Here is a 20,258-nt window from a genome sequence, read left to right as displayed (position 1 = left end):
CGCTCGCTTTCGTACCCCACCTCCAAACCTGGCTCCAAAGGGTGGCCCTGGTGACCCGCGTCCGGGCAAGGGAACATTTCTGCCCATCGTTGTTGTCATCATAGGGGTCTATGAGCCGTGCTTGGTCTGGTCCCTCCCCTAGACACCTGTTTGCCATGGATGACCCTACCAGGGGCACAAAACCCCCCAACAACATAGCTGCTAGCAAGCCTGGAGTGGCTAATCAGGAGGACCGGGATAATTCCCGGTGGGCCAGACCTATGTTTGGGCCGCTGGTGATTTTCCTTTTTTTTTTTTAATCTATGTTATTTATAATTCAAATTTTGGGCCCAGCCGGTATTTACTTATGGCACTGGCTGAATTGATCACGTATGCTGCTACCGCTCTCCCTGGGTCGCCTCCATTGACTGTATATAAAGAGTCACGACTCGCCTTCCACTGGGAGCTCAGCCTCTTTCGTGCTCGCTTTTATTCTTCTTCTCCTCCTATTTTTCAGACACTACCATAGACTGTGGACTCAACACACCTGATCTCGGTCAGCGGGTGGTTTGAAAGATGGGAAGTAGAAAGAGCAAGGGTGGTGCAGAGAAGGTCAGAATTAAAAAGAGGAAAGCTCTGGAAACAGATGCTGCTAAATGTGCAACTTTTTCACCAAAACAAGCACGCAGTTTGCACTATCAAATAAAGACGATCAAACGGGTAAGGCAATGTGGCAAACCCCGTCTGCAAACCCCAGTTTAACCTAATTTATTATCAAGACATTGACACACAACAATGTGGCGTTGTGGCATGTAACATAATGTAGCAATCCTAAATGAACATTCTTGTCAAGTGACTGTTAAAAATGTTATAAGTTAACGGCTGGAACGCGTGAGATGCGCGAGCAGCTTAGAGTTCCAGAAAGAGTCGTTTTGGTTGTTAAGGTTACGGGAGAGTAACCATTAAAGGTTAAAAAAAAAGAAAAAAAAGCTGTTGGAGAAACAAGCCTCCATCAATTCTTTAAAGCGCCTTGCCAGATGCTACAATATATTAGTTATAATCTAATTTAAATAATAGTATGATGCTACGACGTCATATAACTGGGAAACTGTCTATGTAGCTCCTCAGAGGGAGAAACAGCACCAAACAGCAGCCATGTGAAGTCCAGAGAGGGCAGGTGGGATCCCTCTTTGTGTGATTATTGTTAGAATATAATGAAGAGCAGTCTGTGGTGTAGACTTGCTCTATATGAAGTGATGCTAGATGATTCAGCAGCATATTAATGAAACTGAACTGATCAGGAGGGTTAGTCAGGAGAGTTTTGTGCTGAGAATTACAACCGTTTTTAAAATGTGCTTTAGTGTCAGACGCAGAGCCAGATGCCAGGAGGGAGGAGGAGATTGGTCCTGTCCGTATAGAAGGAACAGGTGAGCTGTTTGAACAGTGTGAACAAGCAAGCATTAGTTCCAATATAGTTATATTGGAGTCATAATTACTCAGTCATAACTACTCTCTGAGTAACAACTCGGAGAAAGTAGTCACTCTCTCTGCCCAAACAATAGTAGTGACTCAATATTTATTAATGAGAGGAAATGTTAAAAAAAAAAATAAATAAATAAAAAAAAAAAAAAAAAAAAAAAAAAATATATATATATATATATATATATATATATATATATATATATATATATATATATATATATATATATATATATATATATATATATATATATATAATGTATGTATATATAAATGAGGCCTGCATATTTTAACATTAAAAATATCTCAATAGGTTTGGAAAAAAAGTGTTTTCTTCATCAAAGTGCTAAAGCTTTACAAATAGTGATGTTTTATAGTGATCCAGGTGCAGGTGAAGCTAGGGAAACTGGAGGAAGAGTGAAAGGGAAAGAAGCGTCGACTGTTAGGAATGAGACAGATAAAGATGAGTCTGTTGTTAGTTTTGATTACTCTTTTTTTCTTATTATCCTCATCAAACCTCTAATATTGCCATACCAAAAGTTTTTATCAGGAGAGATGGAACCAACCGCAAGTGGCTGACATACTGTGAAAAACATCCGTCTCTGTACTGTTCTGCTTATCTGGCATTTTCACCTGTGTTTAGTGATGGCCTTTTCATAAAAGGAGGCATGAAAGACTGGAAACACTTCCACCAAAGAAGAGTGGAACATGAAAAAAGTAAAGCACACAAAGAGAGTGCAGATGTTTACTTTCTGAATATACAAAAAGCAGATGTGAAAAGCCTGTTGACTTGCAACCAAATGTTGATGCACACTGAGCAAGTGAAGAAGAAACTCCAGGTGATGGAACAGATAGTGGATATAATTAAAGTTATCAGCAAATGTGGCCTTAGCTACAGGGGCGAAAAAGAAGAGGCAGGTTAGAGCCTAGACAACATTGCTGGTAACCATGGCAACGTCTTAGAGTTGATTCTACTTTTGAGTAGATATGACATCTGCCTACAACAACATGTGAAAACTTGCATAGAAAACAGCAAGAAGCATGAAACTGGTGCGAAAGGCTCTCTAGTCACACTGCTGTCAAAAGACGTGTTCAGTAAAGCTGTGGACGTCATCAGCCAACTGATAAAGGTGATTACAGCTGGAGAAGTAAGACAAGCTGGCATGTTTTCAGTCAAAACTGACACCACCCAAGATGTCAGCAGCAAAGAGCTCCATCATCCTAAGATGTAACTGATGTTGTTCATGAAAGACTGATAGCTATAGTGGACTGTGAGTCGTCTACTGGCCAGTATTTTGCAGAGCTTCTGAAAAAGGTTCTACCAGAGCTCAGTATCTTCACATGTGTGGGAAACTCCACAGATGGTGCAACCAATATGCAGGGACAGTATCTGGGTTTTCCTCTCTGAGCAGTCCCCCAATCACATTCATGTTTGGTGTTATGCACATCTTTTAGATCTAGTACTGGCAGACACAACAGGCAGTGTTGTGGAAACTGCTTAATGATATAGCAGATTTTCTTAGAGAGTCATACAAGCGCATGCAGAGGTGGGGGGGGGGGGGGGGGGGGGGGAATAGTCAGGCAGGAGTACTGCAGCCAGATGCAGTGGTCAGAAGGGACTAATGCAGCTGGATGCAGTGGTCAGGAAGGAGTACTGCAGCTGGATGCAGTGGTCAGACAGGAGCTGTGCAGCTGGATGCAGTGGTCAGACAGGAGCCGTGCAGCTAGATGCAGTGGTCAGACAGGAGTCCTGCAGCTGGATGCAGTGGTCAGATAGCACTCCTGCAGCTGGATGCAGTGGTCAGAGGGGACTAATGCAGCTGGATGCAGTGGTCAGGCAGGAGTACTGCAACTGGATGCAGTGGTCAGAAGGGACTAATGCAGCTGGATGCAGTGGTCAGATAGGAGTCCTGCAGCTGGATGCAGTGGTCAGACAGGAGCCGTGCAGCTGGATGCAGTGGTCAGAGGGGACTAATGCAGCTGGATGCAGTGGTCAGGCAGGAGTACTGCAACTGGATGCAGTGGTCAGAAGGGACTAATGCAGCTGGATGCAGTGGTCAGATAGGACTCCTGCAGCTGGATGCAGTGGTCAGGAAGGAGTCCTGCAGCTGGATGCAGTGGTCAGGAAGGAGTCCTGCAGCTGGATGCAGTGGTCAGACAGGAGTCCTGCAGCTGGATGCAGTGGTCAGACAGGAGTCCTGCAGCTGGATGCAGTGATCAGATAGGAGCTGTGCAGCTGGATACAGTGGTCAGACAGGAGCCGTGCAGCTGGATGCAGTGGTCAGACAGGAGTACTGCAGCTGGATGCAGTGGTCAGACAGGAGCTGTGCAGCTGGATACAGTGGTCAGACAGGAGCCGTGCAGCTGGATGCAGTGGTCAGACAGGAGTCCTGCAGCTGGATGCAGTGGTCAGACAGGAGTCCTGCAGCTGGATGCAGTGATCAGAAGGGACTAATGCAGCTGTATGCAGTGGTCAGACAGGAGTACTGCAGCCGGATGCAGTGGTCAGAAGGGAATAATGCAGCTGGATGCAGTGGTCAGGAAGGAGTACTGCAGCTGGATGCAGTGGTCAGAAGGGAGTCATGCAGCTGGATGCAGTGGTCAGACAGGAGTCCTGCAGCTGGATGCAGTGGTCAGATAGGTGTCCTGCAGCTGGATGCAGTTGTCAGGCAGGAGTACTGCAGCCAGATGCAGTGGTCAGAAGGGAGTCCTGCAGCTGGATGCAGTGGTCAGGAAGGAGTACTGCAGATGGATGCAGTGGTCAGAAGGGACTAATGCAAGTGGATGCAGTGGTCAGACAGGAGCCCTGCAGCTGGATGCAGTGGTCAGACAGGAGCCGTGCAGCTGGATGCAGTGGAGTAATGCAGCCGGATGCAGTGATCAGACAGGAGCTGTACAGCTAGATACAGTGGTCAGACAGGAGTCCTGCAGCTGGATGCAGTGGTCAGATAGGTGTCCTGCAGCTGGATGCAGTTGTCAGGCAGGAGTAATGCAGCTGGATGCAGTGGTCAGACAGGAGCCCTGCAGCTGGATGCAGTGGTCAGATAGGAGTCCTGCAGCTGGATGCAGTGGTCAGGCAGGAGTACTGCAGCTGGATGCAGTGGTCAGAAGGGACTAATGCAGCTGGATGCAGTGGTCAGACAGGAGTCCTGCAACTGGATGCAGTGGTCAGATAGCACTCCTGCAGCTGGATGCAGTGGTCAGACAGGAGTCCTGCAGCTGGATGCAGTGGTCATAAGGGACTAATGCAGCTGGATGCAGTGGTCAGGCAGGAGTCCTGCATCTGGATGCAGTGGTCAGGAAGGAGTCCTGCAGCTGGATGCAGTGGTCAGACAGGAGTCCTGCAGCTGGAGGCAGTGATCAGATTGGAGCTGTGTAGCTGATACAGTGGTCAGACAGGAGCCGTACAGCTGGATGCAGTGGTCAGACAGGAGCTGTGCAGCTGGATACAGTGGTCAGACAGGAGCCGTGCAGCCGGATGCAGTGGTCAGACAGGAGTCCTGCAGCTGGATGCAGTGGTCAGACAGGAGTCCTGCAGCTGGATGCAGTGATCAGAAGGGACTAATGCAGCTGGATGCAGTGGTCAGACAGGAGTACTGCAGCTGGATGCAGTGGTCAGAAGGGACTAATGCAGCTGGATGCAGTGGTCAGGAAGGAGTACTGCAGTTGGATGCAGTGGTCAGAAGGGAGTCATGCAGCTGGATGCAGTGGTCAGATAGGTGTCCTGCAGCTGGATGCAGTTGTCAGGCAGGAGTACTGCAGCCAGATGCAGTGGTCAGAAGGGAGTCCTGCAGCTGGATGCAGTGGTCAGGAAGGAGTACTGCAGATGGATGCAGTGGTCAGAAGGGACTAATGCAGGTGGATGCAGTGGTCAGACAGGAGCCCTGCAGCTGGATGCAGTGGTCAGACAGGCGCTGTACAGCTGGATACAGTGGTCAGACAGGAGCCGTGCAGCTGGATGCAGTGGTCAGACAGGAGTACTGCAGCTGGATGCAGTGGTCAGACAGGAGTACTGCAGCTGGATGCAGTGATCAGAAGGGAGTAATGCAGCTGGATGTAGTGGTCAGAAAGGAGTACTGCAGCCGGATGCAGTGGTCAGAAGGGACTAATGCAGCTGGATGCAGTGGTCAGGAAGGAGTCCTGCAGCTGGATGCAGTGGTCAGATAGGTGTCCTGCAGCTGGATGCAGTTGTCAGGCAGGAGTACTGCAGCCAGATGCAGTGGTCAGAAGGGAGTCCTGCATCTGGATGCAGTGGTCAGGAAGGAGTACTGCAGATGGATGCAGTGGTCAGACAGGAGTAATGCAGCTGGATGCAGTGGTCAGACAGGAGCCCTGCAGCTGGATGCAGTGGTCAGACAGGAGCCGTGCAGCTGGATGCAGCGGAGTAATGCAGCCAGATGCAGTGGTCAGACAGGAGCTGTGCAGCTGGATGCAGTGGTCAGAAGGGACTAATGCAGCTGGATGCAGTGGTCAGACAGGAGTCCTGCAGCTGGATGCAGTGGTCAGATAGCACTCCTGCAGCTGGATGCAGTGGTCAGACAGGAGTCCTGCAGCTGGATGCAGTGGTCATAAGGGACTAATGCAGCTGGATGCAGTGGTCAGGCAGGAGTACTGCAACTGGATGCAGTGGTCAGAAGGGACTAATGCAGCTGGATGCAGTGGTCAGATAGGAGTCCTGCATCTGGATGCAGTGGTCAGGAAGGAGTCCTGCAGCTGGATGCAGTGGTCAGACAGGAGCACTGCAGCTGGATGCAGTGGTCAGATAGGAGTCCTGCAGCTGGATGCAGTGGTCAGACAGGAGCCGTGCAGCTGGATGCAGTGGTCAGACAGGAGTACTGCAGCTGGATGCAGTGGTCAGACAGGAGCAGTGCAGCTGGATACAGTGGTCAGACAGGAGCCGTGCAGCTGGATGCAGTGGTCAGACAGGAGTACTGCAGCTGGATGCAGTGGTCAGACAGGAGTCCTGCAGCTGGATGCAGTGATCAGAAGGGACTAATGCAGCTGGATGCAGTGGTCAGACAGGACTACTGCAGCTGGATGCAGTGGTTAGAAGGGACTAATGCAGCTGGATGCAGTGGTCAGGAAGGAGTACTGCAGCTGGATGCAGTGGTCAGAAGGGAGTCATGCAGCTGGATGCAGTGGTCAGACAGGAGTAATGCAGCTGGATGCAGTGGTCAGACAGGAGTCCTGCAGCTGGATGCAGTGGTCAGATAGGTGTCCTGCAGCTGGATGCAGTTGTCAGGCAGGAGTACTGCAGCCAGATGCAGTGGTCAGAAGGGAGTCCTGCAGCTGGATGCAGTGGTCAGGAAGGAGTACTGCAGATGGATGCAGTGGTCAGACAGGAGTAATGCAGCTGGATGCAGTGGTCAGACAGGAGCCCTGCAGCTGGATGCAGTGGTCAGAAGGGAGCTGTGCAGCTGGATGGAGTGGTGAGACAGGAGCCCTGCAGCTGGATGCAGTGGTCAGAAGGGAGTCCTGCAGCTGGATGCAGTGGTCAGATAGGAGTCCTGCAGCTGGATGCAGTGGTCAGGCAGGAGTACTGCAGCTGGATGCAGTGGTCAGAAGGGACTAATGCAGCTGGATGCAGTGGTCAGACAGGAGCACTGCAGCTGGATACAGTGGCCAGACAGGAGTCCTGCAGCTGGATGCAGTGGTCAGACAGGAGTCCTGCACCTGGATGCAGTGGTCAGACAGGAGTCCTGCAGCTGGATGCAGTGGTCAGACAGGAGTCCTGCACCTGGATGCAGTGGTCAGACAGGAGTCCTGCAGCTGGATGCAGTGATCAGATAGGAGCCATGCAGCTGGATGCAGTGGTCAGACAGGAGTACTGCAGCTGGATGCAGTGGTCAGAAAGGAGCTGTGCAGCTGGATACAGTGGTCAGACAGGAGCCGTGCAGCTGGATGCAGTGGTCAGACAGGAGTCCTGCTGCTGGATGCAGTGGTCAGACAGGAGCTGTGCAGCTGGATGCAGTGGTCAGACAGGAGTCCTGCATTTGGATGCAGTGGTCAGATAGGAGTCCTGCAGCTGGATGCAGTGGTCAGAAAGGAGTCCCTCAGCTGGATGCAGTGGTCAGACAGGAGCTGTGCAGCTGGATGCAGTGGTCAGACAGGAGTCCTGCAGTTGGATGCAGTGGTCAGAAAGGAGTCCTGAAGCTGGATGCAGTGGTCAGAAGGGACTAATGCAGCTGGATGCAGTGGTCAGATAGGAGTCCTGCAGCTGGATGCAGTGGTCAGATAGGAGTCCTGCAGCTGGATGCAGTGGTCAGGCAGGAGTACTGCAGCTGGATGCAGTGGTCAGAAGGGACTAATGCAGCTGGATGCAGTGGTCAGACAGGAGCACTGCAGCTGGATACAGTGGCCAGACAGGAGTCCTGCAGCTGGATGCAGTGGTCAGACAGGAGTCCTGCACCTGGATGCAGTGGTCAGACAGGAGTCCTGCAGCTGGATGCAGTGGTCAGACAGGAGTCCTGCACCTGGATGCAGTGGTCAGACAGGAGTCCTGCAGCTGGATGCAGTGATCAGACAGGAGTCCTGCAGCTGGATGCAGTGATCAGATAGGAGCCATGCAGCTGGATGCAGTGGTCAGACAGGAGCCGTGCAGCTGGATGCAGTGGTCAGACAGGAGTCCTGCAGCTGGACGCAGTGGTCAGAAAGGAGTCCTGAAGCTGGATGCAGTGGTCAGATAGGAGTCCTGCAGCTGGATGCAGTGGTCAGATAGGAGTCCCTCAGCTGGATGCAGTAGTCAGGAAGGAGTCCTGCAGCTGGATGCAGTGGTCAGACAGGAGTAATGCAGCTGGATGCAGTGGTCAGACAGGAGTCCTGCAGCTGGATGCAGTGGTCAGACAGGAGTAATGCAGCTGGATGCCGTGGTCAGACAGGAGTCCTGCAGCTGGATGCCTTGGTCAGACAGGAGTCCTGCACCTGGATGCAGTGGTCAAAAAGGAGCCCTGCAGCTGGAGACAGTGGTCAGAAGGGAGCTGTGCAGCTGGATGCAGTGGTCAGACAGGAGTCCTACAGCTGGATGCAGTGGTCAGAAAGCACTCCTTCAGCTGGATGCAGTGGTTAGACAGGAGTCCTGCAGCTGGATGCAGTGATCAGAAGGGACTAATGCAGCTGGATGCAGTGGTCAGACAGGACTACTGCAGCTGGATGCAGTGGTCAGAAGGGACTAATGCAGCTGGATGCAGTGGTCAGACAGGAGTCCTGCAGCTGGATGCAGTGATCAGAAGGGAATAATGCAGCTGGATGCAGTGGTCAGACAGGAGTCCTGCAGCTGGATGCAGTGGTCAGACAGGCGTAATGCAGCTGGATGCAGTGGTCAGACAGGAGTCCTGCAGCTGGATGCAGTGGTCAGACAGGAGTAATGCAGCTGGATGCAGTGGTCAGACAGGAGTCCTTCAGCTGGATGCAGTGGTTAGACAGGAGTCCTGCAGCTGGATGCAGTGATCAGAAGGGACTAATGCAGCTGGATGCAGTGGTCAGACAGGACTACTGCAGCTGGATGCAGTGGTCAGGAAGGAGTACTGCAGCTGGATGCAGTGGTCAGAAGGGAGTCATGCAGCTGGATGCAGTGGTCAGACAGGGGTAATGCAGCTGGATGCAGTGGTCAGACAGGAGTCCTGCAGCTGGATGCAGTGGTCAGATAGGAGTCCTGCAGCTGGATGCAGTGGTCAGGCAGGAGTACTGCAGCCAGATGCAGTGGTCAGAGGGGACTAATGCAGCTGGATGCAGTGGTCAGGCAGGAGTACTGCAACTGGATGCAGTGGTCAGAAGGGACTAATGCAGCTGGATGCAGTGGTCAGATAGGAGTCCTGCAGCTGGATGCAGTGGTCAGACAGGAGCCGTGCAGCTGGATGCAGTGGTCAGAGGGGACTAATGCAGCTGGATGCAGTGGTCAGGCAGGAGTACTGCAACTGGATGCAGTGGTCAGAAGGGACTAATGCAGCTGGATGCAGTGGTCAGATAGGACTCCTGCAGCTGGATGCAGTGGTCAGGAAGGAGTCCTGCAGCTGGATGCAGTGGTCAGGAAGGAGTCCTGCAGCTGGATGCAGTGGTCAGACAGGAGTCCTGCAGCTGGATGCAGTGGTCAGACAGGAGTCCTGCAGCTGGATGCAGTGATCAGATAGGAGCTGTGCAGCTGGATACAGTGGTCAGACAGGAGCCGTGCAGCTGGATGCAGTGGTCAGACAGGAGTACTGCAGCTGGATGCAGTGGTCAGACAGGAGCTGTGCAGCTGGATACAGTGGTCAGACAGGAGCCGTGCAGCTGGATGCAGTGGTCAGACAGGAGTCCTGCAGCTGGATGCAGTGGTCAGACAGGAGTCCTGCAGCTGGATGCAGTGATCAGAAGGGACTAATGCAGCTGTATGCAGTGGTCAGACAGGAGTACTGCAGCCGGATGCAGTGGTCAGAAGGGAATAATGCAGCTGGATGCAGTGGTCAGGAAGGAGTACTGCAGCTGGATGCAGTGGTCAGAAGGGAGTCATGCAGCTGGATGCAGTGGTCAGACAGGAGTCCTGCAGCTGGATGCAGTGGTCAGATAGGTGTCCTGCAGCTGGATGCAGTTGTCAGGCAGGAGTACTGCAGCCAGATGCAGTGGTCAGAAGGGAGTCCTGCAGCTGGATGCAGTGGTCAGGAAGGAGTACTGCAGATGGATGCAGTGGTCAGAAGGGACTAATGCAAGTGGATGCAGTGGTCAGACAGGAGCCCTGCAGCTGGATGCAGTGGTCAGACAGGAGCCGTGCAGCTGGATGCAGTGGAGTAATGCAGCCGGATGCAGTGATCAGACAGGAGCTGTACAGCTAGATACAGTGGTCAGACAGGAGTCCTGCAGCTGGATGCAGTGGTCAGATAGGTGTCCTGCAGCTGGATGCAGTTGTCAGGCAGGAGTAATGCAGCTGGATGCAGTGGTCAGACAGGAGCCCTGCAGCTGGATGCAGTGGTCAGATAGGAGTCCTGCAGCTGGATGCAGTGGTCAGGCAGGAGTACTGCAGCTGGATGCAGTGGTCAGACAGGAGTCCTGCAACTGGATGCAGTGGTCAGATAGCACTCCTGCAGCTGGATGCAGTGGTCAGACAGGAGTCCTGCAGCTGGATGCAGTGGTCATAAGGGACTAATGCAGCTGGATGCAGTGGTCAGGCAGGAGTCCTGCATCTGGATGCAGTGGTCAGGAAGGAGTCCTGCAGCTGGATGCAGTGGTCAGACAGGAGTCCTGCAGCTGGAGGCAGTGATCAGATTGGAGCTGTGTAGCTGATACAGTGGTCAGACAGGAGCCGTACAGCTGGATGCAGTGGTCAGACAGGAGCTGTGCAGCTGGATACAGTGGTCAGACAGGAGCCGTGCAGCCGGATGCAGTGGTCAGACAGGAGTCCTGCAGCTGGATGCAGTGGTCAGACAGGAGTCCTGCAGCTGGATGCAGTGATCAGAAGGGACTAATGCAGCTGGATGCAGTGGTCAGACAGGAGTACTGCAGCTGGATGCAGTGGTCAGAAGGGACTAATGCAGCTGGATGCAGTGGTCAGGAAGGAGTACTGCAGCTGGATGCAGTGGTCAGAAGGGAGTCATGCAGCTGGATGCAGTGGTCAGATAGGTGTCCTGCAGCTGGATGCAGTTGTCAGGCAGGAGTACTGCAGCCAGATGCAGTGGTCAGAAGGGAGTCCTGCAGCTGGATGCAGTGGTCAGGAAGGAGTACTGCAGATGGATGCAGTGGTCAGAAGGGACTAATGCAGGTGGATGCAGTGGTCAGACAGGAGCCCTGCAGCTGGATGCAGTGGTCAGACAGGCGCTGTACAGCTGGATACAGTGGTCAGACAGGAGCCGTGCAGCTGGATGCAGTGGTCAGACAGGAGTACTGCAGCTGGATGCAGTGGTCAGACAGGAGTACTGCAGCTGGATGCAGTGATCAGAAGGGAGTAATGCAGCTGGATGTAGTGGTCAGAAAGGAGTACTGCAGCCGGATGCAGTGGTCAGAAGGGACTAATGCAGCTGGATGCAGTGGTCAGGAAGGAGTACTGCAGCTGGATGCAGTGGTCAGACAGGAGTCCTGCAGCTGGATGCAGTGGTCAGATAGCACTCCTGCAGCTGGATGCAGTGGTCAGACAGGAATAATGCAGCTGGATGCAGTGGTCAGACAGGAGTCCTGCAGCTGGATGCAGTGGTCAGATAGGTGTCCTGCAGCTGGATGCAGTGGTCAGGAAGGAGTACTGCAGATGGATGCAGTGGTCAGAAGGGACTAATGCAGCTGGATGCAGTGGTCAGACAGGAGTAATGCAGCTGGATGCAGTGGTCAGACAGGAGCCCTGCAGCTGGATGCAGTGGTCAGATAGGAGTCCTGCAGCTGGATGCAGTGGTCAGGCAGGAGTACTGCAGCTGGATGCAGTGGTCAGAAGGGACTAATGCAGCTGGATGCAGTGGTCAGACAGGAGTCCTGCAGCTGGATGCAGTGGTCAGATAGCACTCCTGCAGCTGGATGCAGTGGTCAGACAGGAGTCCTGCAGCTGGATGCAGTGGTCATAAGGGACTAATGCAGCTGGATGCAGTGGTCAGGCAGGAGTACTGCAACTGGATGCAGTGGTCAGAAGGGACTAATGCAGCTGGATGCAGTGGTCAGATAGGAGTCCTGCATCTGGATGCAGTGGTCAGGAAGGAGTCCTGCAGCTGGATGCAGTGGTCAGACAGGAGCACTTCAGCTGGATGCAGTGGTCAGATAGGAGTCCTGCAGCTGGATGCAGTGGTCAGACAGGAGCCGTGCAGCTGGATGCAGTGGTCAGACAGGAGTACTGCAGCTGGATGCAGTGGTCAGACAGGAGCAGTGCAGCTGGATACAGTGGTCAGACAGGAGCCGTGCAGCTGGATGCAGTGGTCAGACAGGAGTACTGCAGCTGGATGCAGTGGTCAGACAGGAGTCCTGCAGCTGGATGCAGTGATCAGAAGGGACTAATGCAGCTGGATGCAGTGGTCAGACAGGACTACTGCAGCTGGATGCAGTGGTCAGAAGGGACTAATGCAGCTGGATGCAGTGGTCAGGAAGGAGTACTGCAGCTGGATGCAGTGGTCAGAAGGGAGTCATGCAGCTGGATGCAGTGGTCAGACAGGAGTAATGCAGCTGGATGCAGTGGTCAGACAGGAGTCCTGCAGCTGGATGCAGTGGTCAGATAGGTGTCCTGCAGCTGGATGCAGTTGTCAGGCAGGAGTACTGCAGCCAGATGCAGTGGTCAGAAGGGAGTCCTGCATCTGGATGCAGTGGTCAGGAAGGAGTACTGCAGATGGATGCAGTGGTCAGACAGGAGTAATGCAGCTGGATGCAGTGGTCAGACAGGAGCCCTGCAGCTGGATGCAGTGGTCAGACAGGAGCCGTGCAGCTGGATGCAGCGGAGTAATGCAGCCGGATGCAGTGGTCAGACAGGAGCTGTGCAGCTGGATGCAGTGGTCAGAAGGGACTAATGCAGCTGGATGCAGTGGTCAGACAGGAGTCCTGCAGCTGGATGCAGTGGTCAGATAGCACTCCTGCAGCTGGATGCAGTGGTCAGACAGGAGTCCTGCAGCTGGATGCAGTGGTCATAAGGGACTAATGCAGCTGGATGCAGTGGTCAGGCAGGAGTACTGCAACTGGATGCAGTGGTCAGAAGGGACTAATGCAGCTGGATGCAGTGGTCAGATAGGAGTCCTGCATCTGGATGCAGTGGTCAGGAAGCAGTCCTGCAGCTGGATGCAGTGGTCAGACAGGAGCACTGCAGCTGGATGCAGTGGTCAGATAGGAGTCCTGCAGCTGGATGCAGTGGTCAGACAGGAGCCGTGCAGCTGGATGCAGTGGTCAGACAGGAGTACTGCAGCTGGATGCAGTGGTCAGACAGGAGCAGTGCAGCTGGATACAGTGGTCAGACAGGAGCCGTGCAGCTGGATGCAGTGGTCAGACAGGAATACTGCAGCTGGATGCAGTGGTCAGACAGGAGTCCTGCAGCTGGATGCAGTGGTCAGATAGCACTCCTGCAGCTGGATGCAGTGGTCAGACAGGACTACTGCAGCTGGATGCAGTGGTTAGAAGGGACTAATGCAGCTGGATGCAGTGGTCAGGAAGGAGTACTGCAGCTGGATGCAGTGGTCAGAAGGGAGTCATGCAGCTGGATGCAGTGGTCAGACAGGAGTAATGCAGCTGGATGCAGTGGTCAGACAGGAGTCCTGCACCTGGATGCAGTGGTCAGACAGGAGTCCTGCAGCTGGATGCAGTGGTCAGACAGGAGTCCTGCACCTGGATGCGGTGGTCAGACAGGAGTCCTGCAGCTGGATGCAGTGATCAGATAGGAGCCATGCAGCTGGATGCAGTGGTCAGACAGGAGTACTGCATCTGGATGCAGTGGTCAGAAAGGAGCTGTGCAGCTGGATACAGTGGTCAGACAGGAGTCGTGCAGCTGGATGCAGTGGTCAGACAGGAGTCCTGCACCTGGATGCAGTGATCAGAAGGGACTAATGCAGCTGGATGCAGTGGTCAGATAGGAGTCCTGCAGCTGGATGCAGTGGTCAGAAAGGAGTCCCTCAGCTGGATGCAGTGGTCAGACAGGAGCTGTGCAGCTGGATGCAGTGGTCAGACAGGAGTCCTGCATTTGGATGCAGTGGTCAGAAAGGAGTCCTGAAGCTGGATGCAGTGGTCAGAAGGGACTAATGCAGCTGGATGCAGTGGTCAGATAGGAGTCCTGCAGCTGGATGCAGTGGTCAGATAGGAGTCCTGCAGCTGGATGCAGTGGTCAGGCAGGAGTACTGCAGCTGGATGCAGTGGTCAGAAGGGACTAATGCAGCTGGATGCAGTGGTCAGACAGGAGCACTGCAGCTGGATACAGTGGCCAGACAGGAGTCCTGCAGCTGGATGCAGTGGTCAGACAGGAGTCCTGCACCTGGATGCAGTGGTCAGACAGGAGTCCTGCAGCTGGATGCAGTGGTCAGACAGGAGTCCTGCACCTGGATGCAGTGGTCAGACAGGAGTCCTGCAGCTGGATGCAGTGATCAGATAGGAGCCATGCAGCTGGATGCAGTGGTCAGACAGGAGCCGTGCAGCTGGATGCAGTGGTCAGACAGGAGTCCTGCAGCTGGACGCAGTGGTCAGAAAGGAGTCCTGAAGCTGGATGCAGTGGTCAGATAGGAGTCCTGCAGCTGGATGCAGTGGTCAGATAGGAGTCCCTCAGCTGGATGCAGTAGTCAGGAAGGAGTCCTGCAGCTGGATGCAGTGGTCAGACAGGAGTAATGCAGCTGGATGCAGTGGTCAGACAGGAGTCCTGCAGCTGGATGCAGTGGTCAGACAGGAGTAATGCAGCTGGATGCCGTGGTCAGACAGGAGTCCTGCAGCTGGATGCAGTGGTCAGACAGGAGTAATGCAGCTGGATGCAGTGGTCAGACAGGAGTCCTGCAGCTGGATGCAGTGGTCAGACAGGAGTAATGCAGCTGGATGCCGTGGTCAGACAGGAGTCCTGCAGCTGGATGCCTTGGTCAGACAGGAGTCCTGCACCTGGATGCAGTGGTCAAAAAGGAGCCCTGCAGCTGGAGACAGTGGTCAGAAGGGAGCTGTGCAGCTGGATGCAGTGGTCAGACAGGAGTCCTACAGCTGGATGCAGTGGTCAGAAAGCACTCCTTCAGCTGGATGCAGTGGTTAGACAGGAGTCCTGCAGCTGGATGCAGTGATCAGAAGGGACTAATGCAGCTGGATGCAGTGGTCAGACAGGACTACTGCAGCAGGATGCAGTGGTCAGAAGGGACTAATGCAGCTGGATGCAGTGGTCAGACAGGAGTCCTGCAGCTGGATGCAGTGATCAGAAGGGACTAATGCAGCTGGATGCAGTGGTCAGACAGGAGTCCTGCAGCTGGATGCAGTGGTCAGACAGGCGTAATGCAGCTGGATGCAGTGGTCAGACAGGAGTCCTGAAGCTGGATGCAGTGGTCAGACAGGAGTAATGCAGCTGGATGCAGTGGTCAGACAGGAGTCCTTCAGCTGGATGCAGTGGTTAGACAGGAGTCCTGCAGCTGGATGCAGTGATCAGAAGGGACTAATGCAGCTGGATGCAGTGGTCAGACAGGACTACTGCAGCTGGATGCAGTGGTCAGGAAGGAGTACTGCAGCTGGATGCAGTGGTCAGAAGGGAGTCATGCAGCTGGATGCAGTGGTCAGACAGGGGTAATGCAGCTGGATGCAGTGGTCAGACAGGAGTCCTGCAGCTGGATGCAGTGGTCAGATAGGAGTCCTGCAGCTGGATGCAGTGGTCAGATAGGAGTCCTGCAGCTGGATGCAGTGGTCAGGCAGGAGTACTGCAGCTGGATGCAGTGGTCAGAAGGGACTAATGCAGCTGGATGCAGTGGTCAGACAGGAGCACTGCAGCTGGATACAGTGGCCAGACAGGAGTCCTGCAGCTGGATGCAGTGGTCAGACAGGAGTCCTGCACCTGGATGCAGTGGTCAGACAGGAGTCCTGCAGCTGGATGCAGTGGTCAGACAGGAGTCCTGCACCTGGATGCAGTGGTCAGACAGGAGTCCTGCAGCTGGATGCAGTGATCAGATAGGAGCCATGCAGCTGGATGCAGTGGTCAGACAGGAGCCGTGCAGCTGGATGCAGTGGTCAGACAGGAGTCCTGCAGCTGGATGCAGTGGTCAGAAAGGAGTCCTGAAGCTGGATGCAGTGGTCAGATAGGAGTCCTGCAGCTGGATGCAGTGGTCAGATAGGAGTCCCTCAGCTGGATGCAGTAGTCAGGAAGGAGTCCTGCAGCTGGATGCAGTGGTCAGACAGGAGTAATGCAGCTGGATGCAGTGGTCAGACAGGAGTCCTGCAGCTGGATGCAGTGGTCAGACAGGAGTAATGCAGCTGGATGCCGTGGTCAGACAGGAGTCCTGCAGCTGGATGCCGTGGTCAGACAGGATTCCTGCACCTGGATGCAGTGGTCAAAAAGGAGCCCTGCAGCTGGAGACAGTGGTCAGAAGGGAGCTGTGCAGCTGGATGCAGTGGTCAGACAGGAGTCCTACAGCTGGATGCAGTGGTCAGAAAGCACTCCTTCAGCTGGATGCAGTGGTTAGACAGGAGTCCTGCAGCTGGATGCAGTGATCAGAAGGGACTAATGCAGCTGGATGCAGTGGTCAGACAGGACTACTGCAGCTGGATGCAGTGGTCAGAAGGGACTAATGCAGCTGGATGCAGTGGTCAGACAGGAGTCCTGCAGCTGGATGCAGTGATCAGAAGGGACTAATGCAGATGGATGCAGTGGTCAGACAGGAGTCCTGCAGCTGGATGCTGTGGTCAGACAGGCGTAATGCAGCTGGATGCAGTGGTCAGACAGGAGTCCTGCAGCTGGATGCAGTGGTCAGACAGGAGTAATGCAGCTGGATGCAGTGGTCAGACAGGAGTCCTTCAGCTGGATGCAGTGGTTAGACAGGAGTCCTGCAGCTGGATGCAGTGATCAGAAGGGACTAATGCAGCTGGATGCAGTGGTCAGACAGGACTACTGCAGCTGGATGCAGTGGTCAGGAAGGAGTACTGCAGCTGGATGCAGTGGTCAGAAGGGAGTCATGCAGCTGGATGCAGTGGTCAGACAGGGGTAATGCAGCTGGATGCAGTGGTCAGACAGGAGTCCTGCAGCTGGATGCAGTGGTCAGATAGGTGTCCTGCAGCTGGATGCAGATGTCAGGCAGGAGTACTGCAGCCAGATGCAGTGGTCAGAAGGGACTGATGCAGCTGGATGCAGTGGTCAGGAAGGAGTACAGCAGATGGATGCAGTGGTCAGACAGGAGTAATGCAGCTGGATGCAGTGGTCAGACAGGAGCCCTGCAGCTGGATGCAGTGGTCAGACAAGAGTAATGCAGCTGGATGCAGCGGCGTAATGAAGCCGGATGCAGTGGTCAGACAGGAGCTGTGCAGCTGGATACAGTGGTCAGACAGGAGCCGTGCAGCTGGATGCAGTGGTCAGACAGGAGTTCTGCAGCTGGATGCAGTGGTCAGGAAGGAGTCCTGCAGCTGGATGCAGTGGTCAGACAGGAGTCCTGCAGCTGGATGCAGTGGTCAGGAAGGAGTCCTGCAGCTGGATGCAGTGGTCAGACAGGATTCCTGCAGCTGGATGCAGCGGAGTAATGAAGCCGGATGCAGTGGTCAGACAGGAGCTGTGCAGCTGGATACAGTGGTCAGACAGGAGCCCTGCAGCTGGATGCAGTGGTCAGACAGGAGTAATGCAGCTGGATGCAGCGGCGTATTGAAGCCGGATGCAGTGGTCAGACAGGAGCTGTGCAGCTGGATACAGTGGTCAGACAGTAGCCGTGCAGCTGGATGCAGTGGTCAGACAGGAGTACTGCAGCTGGATGCAGTGGTCAGGAAGGAGTCCTGCAGCTGGATGCAGTGGTCAGACAGGAGTCCTGCAGCTGGATGCAGTGGTCAGGAAGGAGTCCTGCAGCTGGATGCAGTGGTCAGACAGGAGTCCTGCAGCTGGATGCAGCGGAGTAATGAAGCCGGATGCATTGGTCAGACAGGAGCTGTGCAGCTGGATACAGTGGTCAGACAGGAGCCGTGCAGCAGGATGCAGGTGGTCAGACAGGAGTACTGCAGCTGGATGCAGTGGTCAGAAAGGAGTACTGCAGCTGGATGCAGTGGTCAGAAAGGAGTCCTGCAGCTGGATGCAGTGGTCAGGCAGGAGTACTGCAACTGGATGCAGTGGTCAGAAGGGACTAATGCAGCTGGATGCAGTGGTCAGATAGGAGTCCTGCAGCTCGATGCAGTGGTCAGGAAGGAGTCCTGCAGCTGGATGCAGTGGTCAGGAAGTAGTCCTGCAGCTGGATGCAGTGGTCAGACAGGAGTCCTGCAGCTGGATGCAGTGGTCAGACAGGAGTCCTGCAGCTGGATGCAGTGATGAGATAGGAGCTGTCTAGCTGGATACAGTTGTCAGACAGGAGCCGTGCAGCTGGATGCAGTGGTCAGACAGGAGTACTGCAGCTGGATGCAGTGGTCAGACAGGAGCTGTGCAGCTGGATACAGTGGTCAGACAGGAGCCGTGCAGCTGGATGCAGTGGTCAGACAGGAGTCCTGCAGCTGAATGCAGTGATCAGAAGGGACTAATGGAGCTGGATGCAGTGGTCAGACAGGAGTACTGCAGCCGGATGCAGTGGTCAGAAGGGACTAATGCAGCTGGATGCAGTGGTCAGGAAGGAGTACTGCAGCTGGATGCAGTGGTCAGACAGGAGTAATGCAGCTGGATGCAGTGGTCAGAAGGGACTAATGCAGCTGGATGCAGTGGTCAGGCAGGAGTACTGCAGCTGGATGCAGTGGTCAGGCAGGAGTACTGCAGCTGGATGCAGTGGTCAGATAGGAGTCCTGCAGCTCGATGCAGTGGTCAGGAAGGAGTCCTGCAGCTGGATGCAGTGGTCAGGAAGTAGTCCTGCAGCTGGATGCAGTGGTCAGACAGGAGTCCTGCAGCTGGATGCAGTGGTCAGACAGGAGTCCTGCAGCTGGATGCAGTGATGAGAAAGGAGCTGTCTAGCTGGATACAGTGGTCAGACAGGAGCCGTGCAGCTGGATGCAGTGGTCAGACAGGAGTACTGCAGCTGGATGCAGTGGTCAGACAGGAGCTGTGCAGCTGGATACAGTGGTCAGACAGGAGCCGTGCAGCTGGATGCAGTGGTCAGACAGGAGTCCTGCAGCTGAATGCAGTGATCAGAAGGGACTAATGGAGCTGGATGCAGTGGTCAGACTGGAGTACTGCAGCCGGATGCAGTGGTCAGAAGGGACTAATGCAGCTGGATGCAGTGGTCAGGAAGGAGTACTGCAGCTGGATGCAGTGGTCAGACAGGAGTAATGCAGCTGGATGCAGTGGTCAGAAGGGACTAATGCAGCTGGATGCAGTGGTCAGGCAGGAGTACTGCAGCTGGATGCAGTGGTCAGGCGGGAGTACTGCAGCTGGATGCAGTGGTCAGATAGCACGCCTGCAGCTGGATGCAGTGGTCAGAAGGGACTAATGCAGCTGGATGCAGTGGTCAGATAGGAGTCCTGCAGCTGGATGCAGTGGTCAGATAGGAGTCCCTCAGCTGGATGCAGTAGTCAGGAAGGAGTCCTGCAGCTGGATGCAGTGGTCAGACAGGAGTCCTGCAGCTGGATGCAGTGGTCAGACAGGAGTAATGCAGCTGGATGCAGTGGTCAGACAGGAGTCCTGCAGCTGGATGCAGTGGTCAGACAGGAGTCCTGCACCTGGATGCAGTGGTCAAAAAGGAGCCCTGCAGCTGGATGCAGTGGTCAGAATGGAGCTGTGCAGCTGGATGCAGTGGTCAGACAGGAGTCCTGCAGCTGGATGCAGTGGTCAGAAGCACTCCTTCAGCTGGATGCAGTGGTTAGACAGGAGTCCTGCAGCTGGATGCAGTGATCAGAAGGGACTAATGCAGCTGGATGCAGTGGTCAGACAGGACTACTGCAGCTGGATGCAGTGGTCAGGAAGGAGTACTGCAGCTGGATGCAGTGGTCAGAAGGGAGTCATGCAGCTGGATGCAGTGGTCAGACAGGGGTAATGCAGCTGGATGCAGTGGTCAGACAGGAGTCCTGCAGCTGGATGCAGTGGTCAGATAGGTGTCCTGCAGCTGGATGCAGTTGTCAGGCAGGAGTACTGCAGCCAGATGCAGTGGTCAGAAGGGAGTCCTGCAGCTGGATGCAGTGGTCAGGAAGGAGTACTGCAGATGGATGCAGTGGTCAGACAGGAGTAATGCAGCTGGATGCAGTGGTCAGACAGGAGCCCTGCAGCTGGATGCAGTGGTCAGACAGGAGCCGTGCAGCTGGATGCAATGGTCAGAAAGGAGTACTGC

At 54.3% G+C, this 20,258-nt stretch overlaps 1 protein-coding gene across 5 annotated transcripts in view; it reads left to right on the top strand.

The window, feature by feature from the left end:
- The window catches only part of podn (podocan), a 78,783-nt gene that overhangs the window by 21,019 nt on the left and 37,506 nt on the right, over window positions 1-20,258 (top strand). For 3 of the 5 annotated variants that reach the window (XM_079245389.1, XM_079245390.1, XM_079245391.1), the window contains one exon: window positions 1,341-1,406. The exons of the other annotated variants lie outside the window; for them this stretch is intronic. In XM_079245389.1, coding sequence (XP_079101515.1) covers window positions 1,341-1,406 — 66 coding nt within the window. The remainder of the gene's footprint in view (window positions 1-1,340; window positions 1,407-20,258) is intronic. 5 annotated transcript variants of the gene reach the window in all.

This window comes from Telmatherina bonti, assembly GCF_933228915.1.
Source record: "Telmatherina bonti genome assembly, chromosome: 8".
Lineage (NCBI taxonomy): Eukaryota > Metazoa > Chordata > Actinopteri > Atheriniformes > Telmatherinidae > Telmatherina > Telmatherina bonti.
This window is presented reverse-complemented; position numbering and strand designations above follow the sequence as displayed.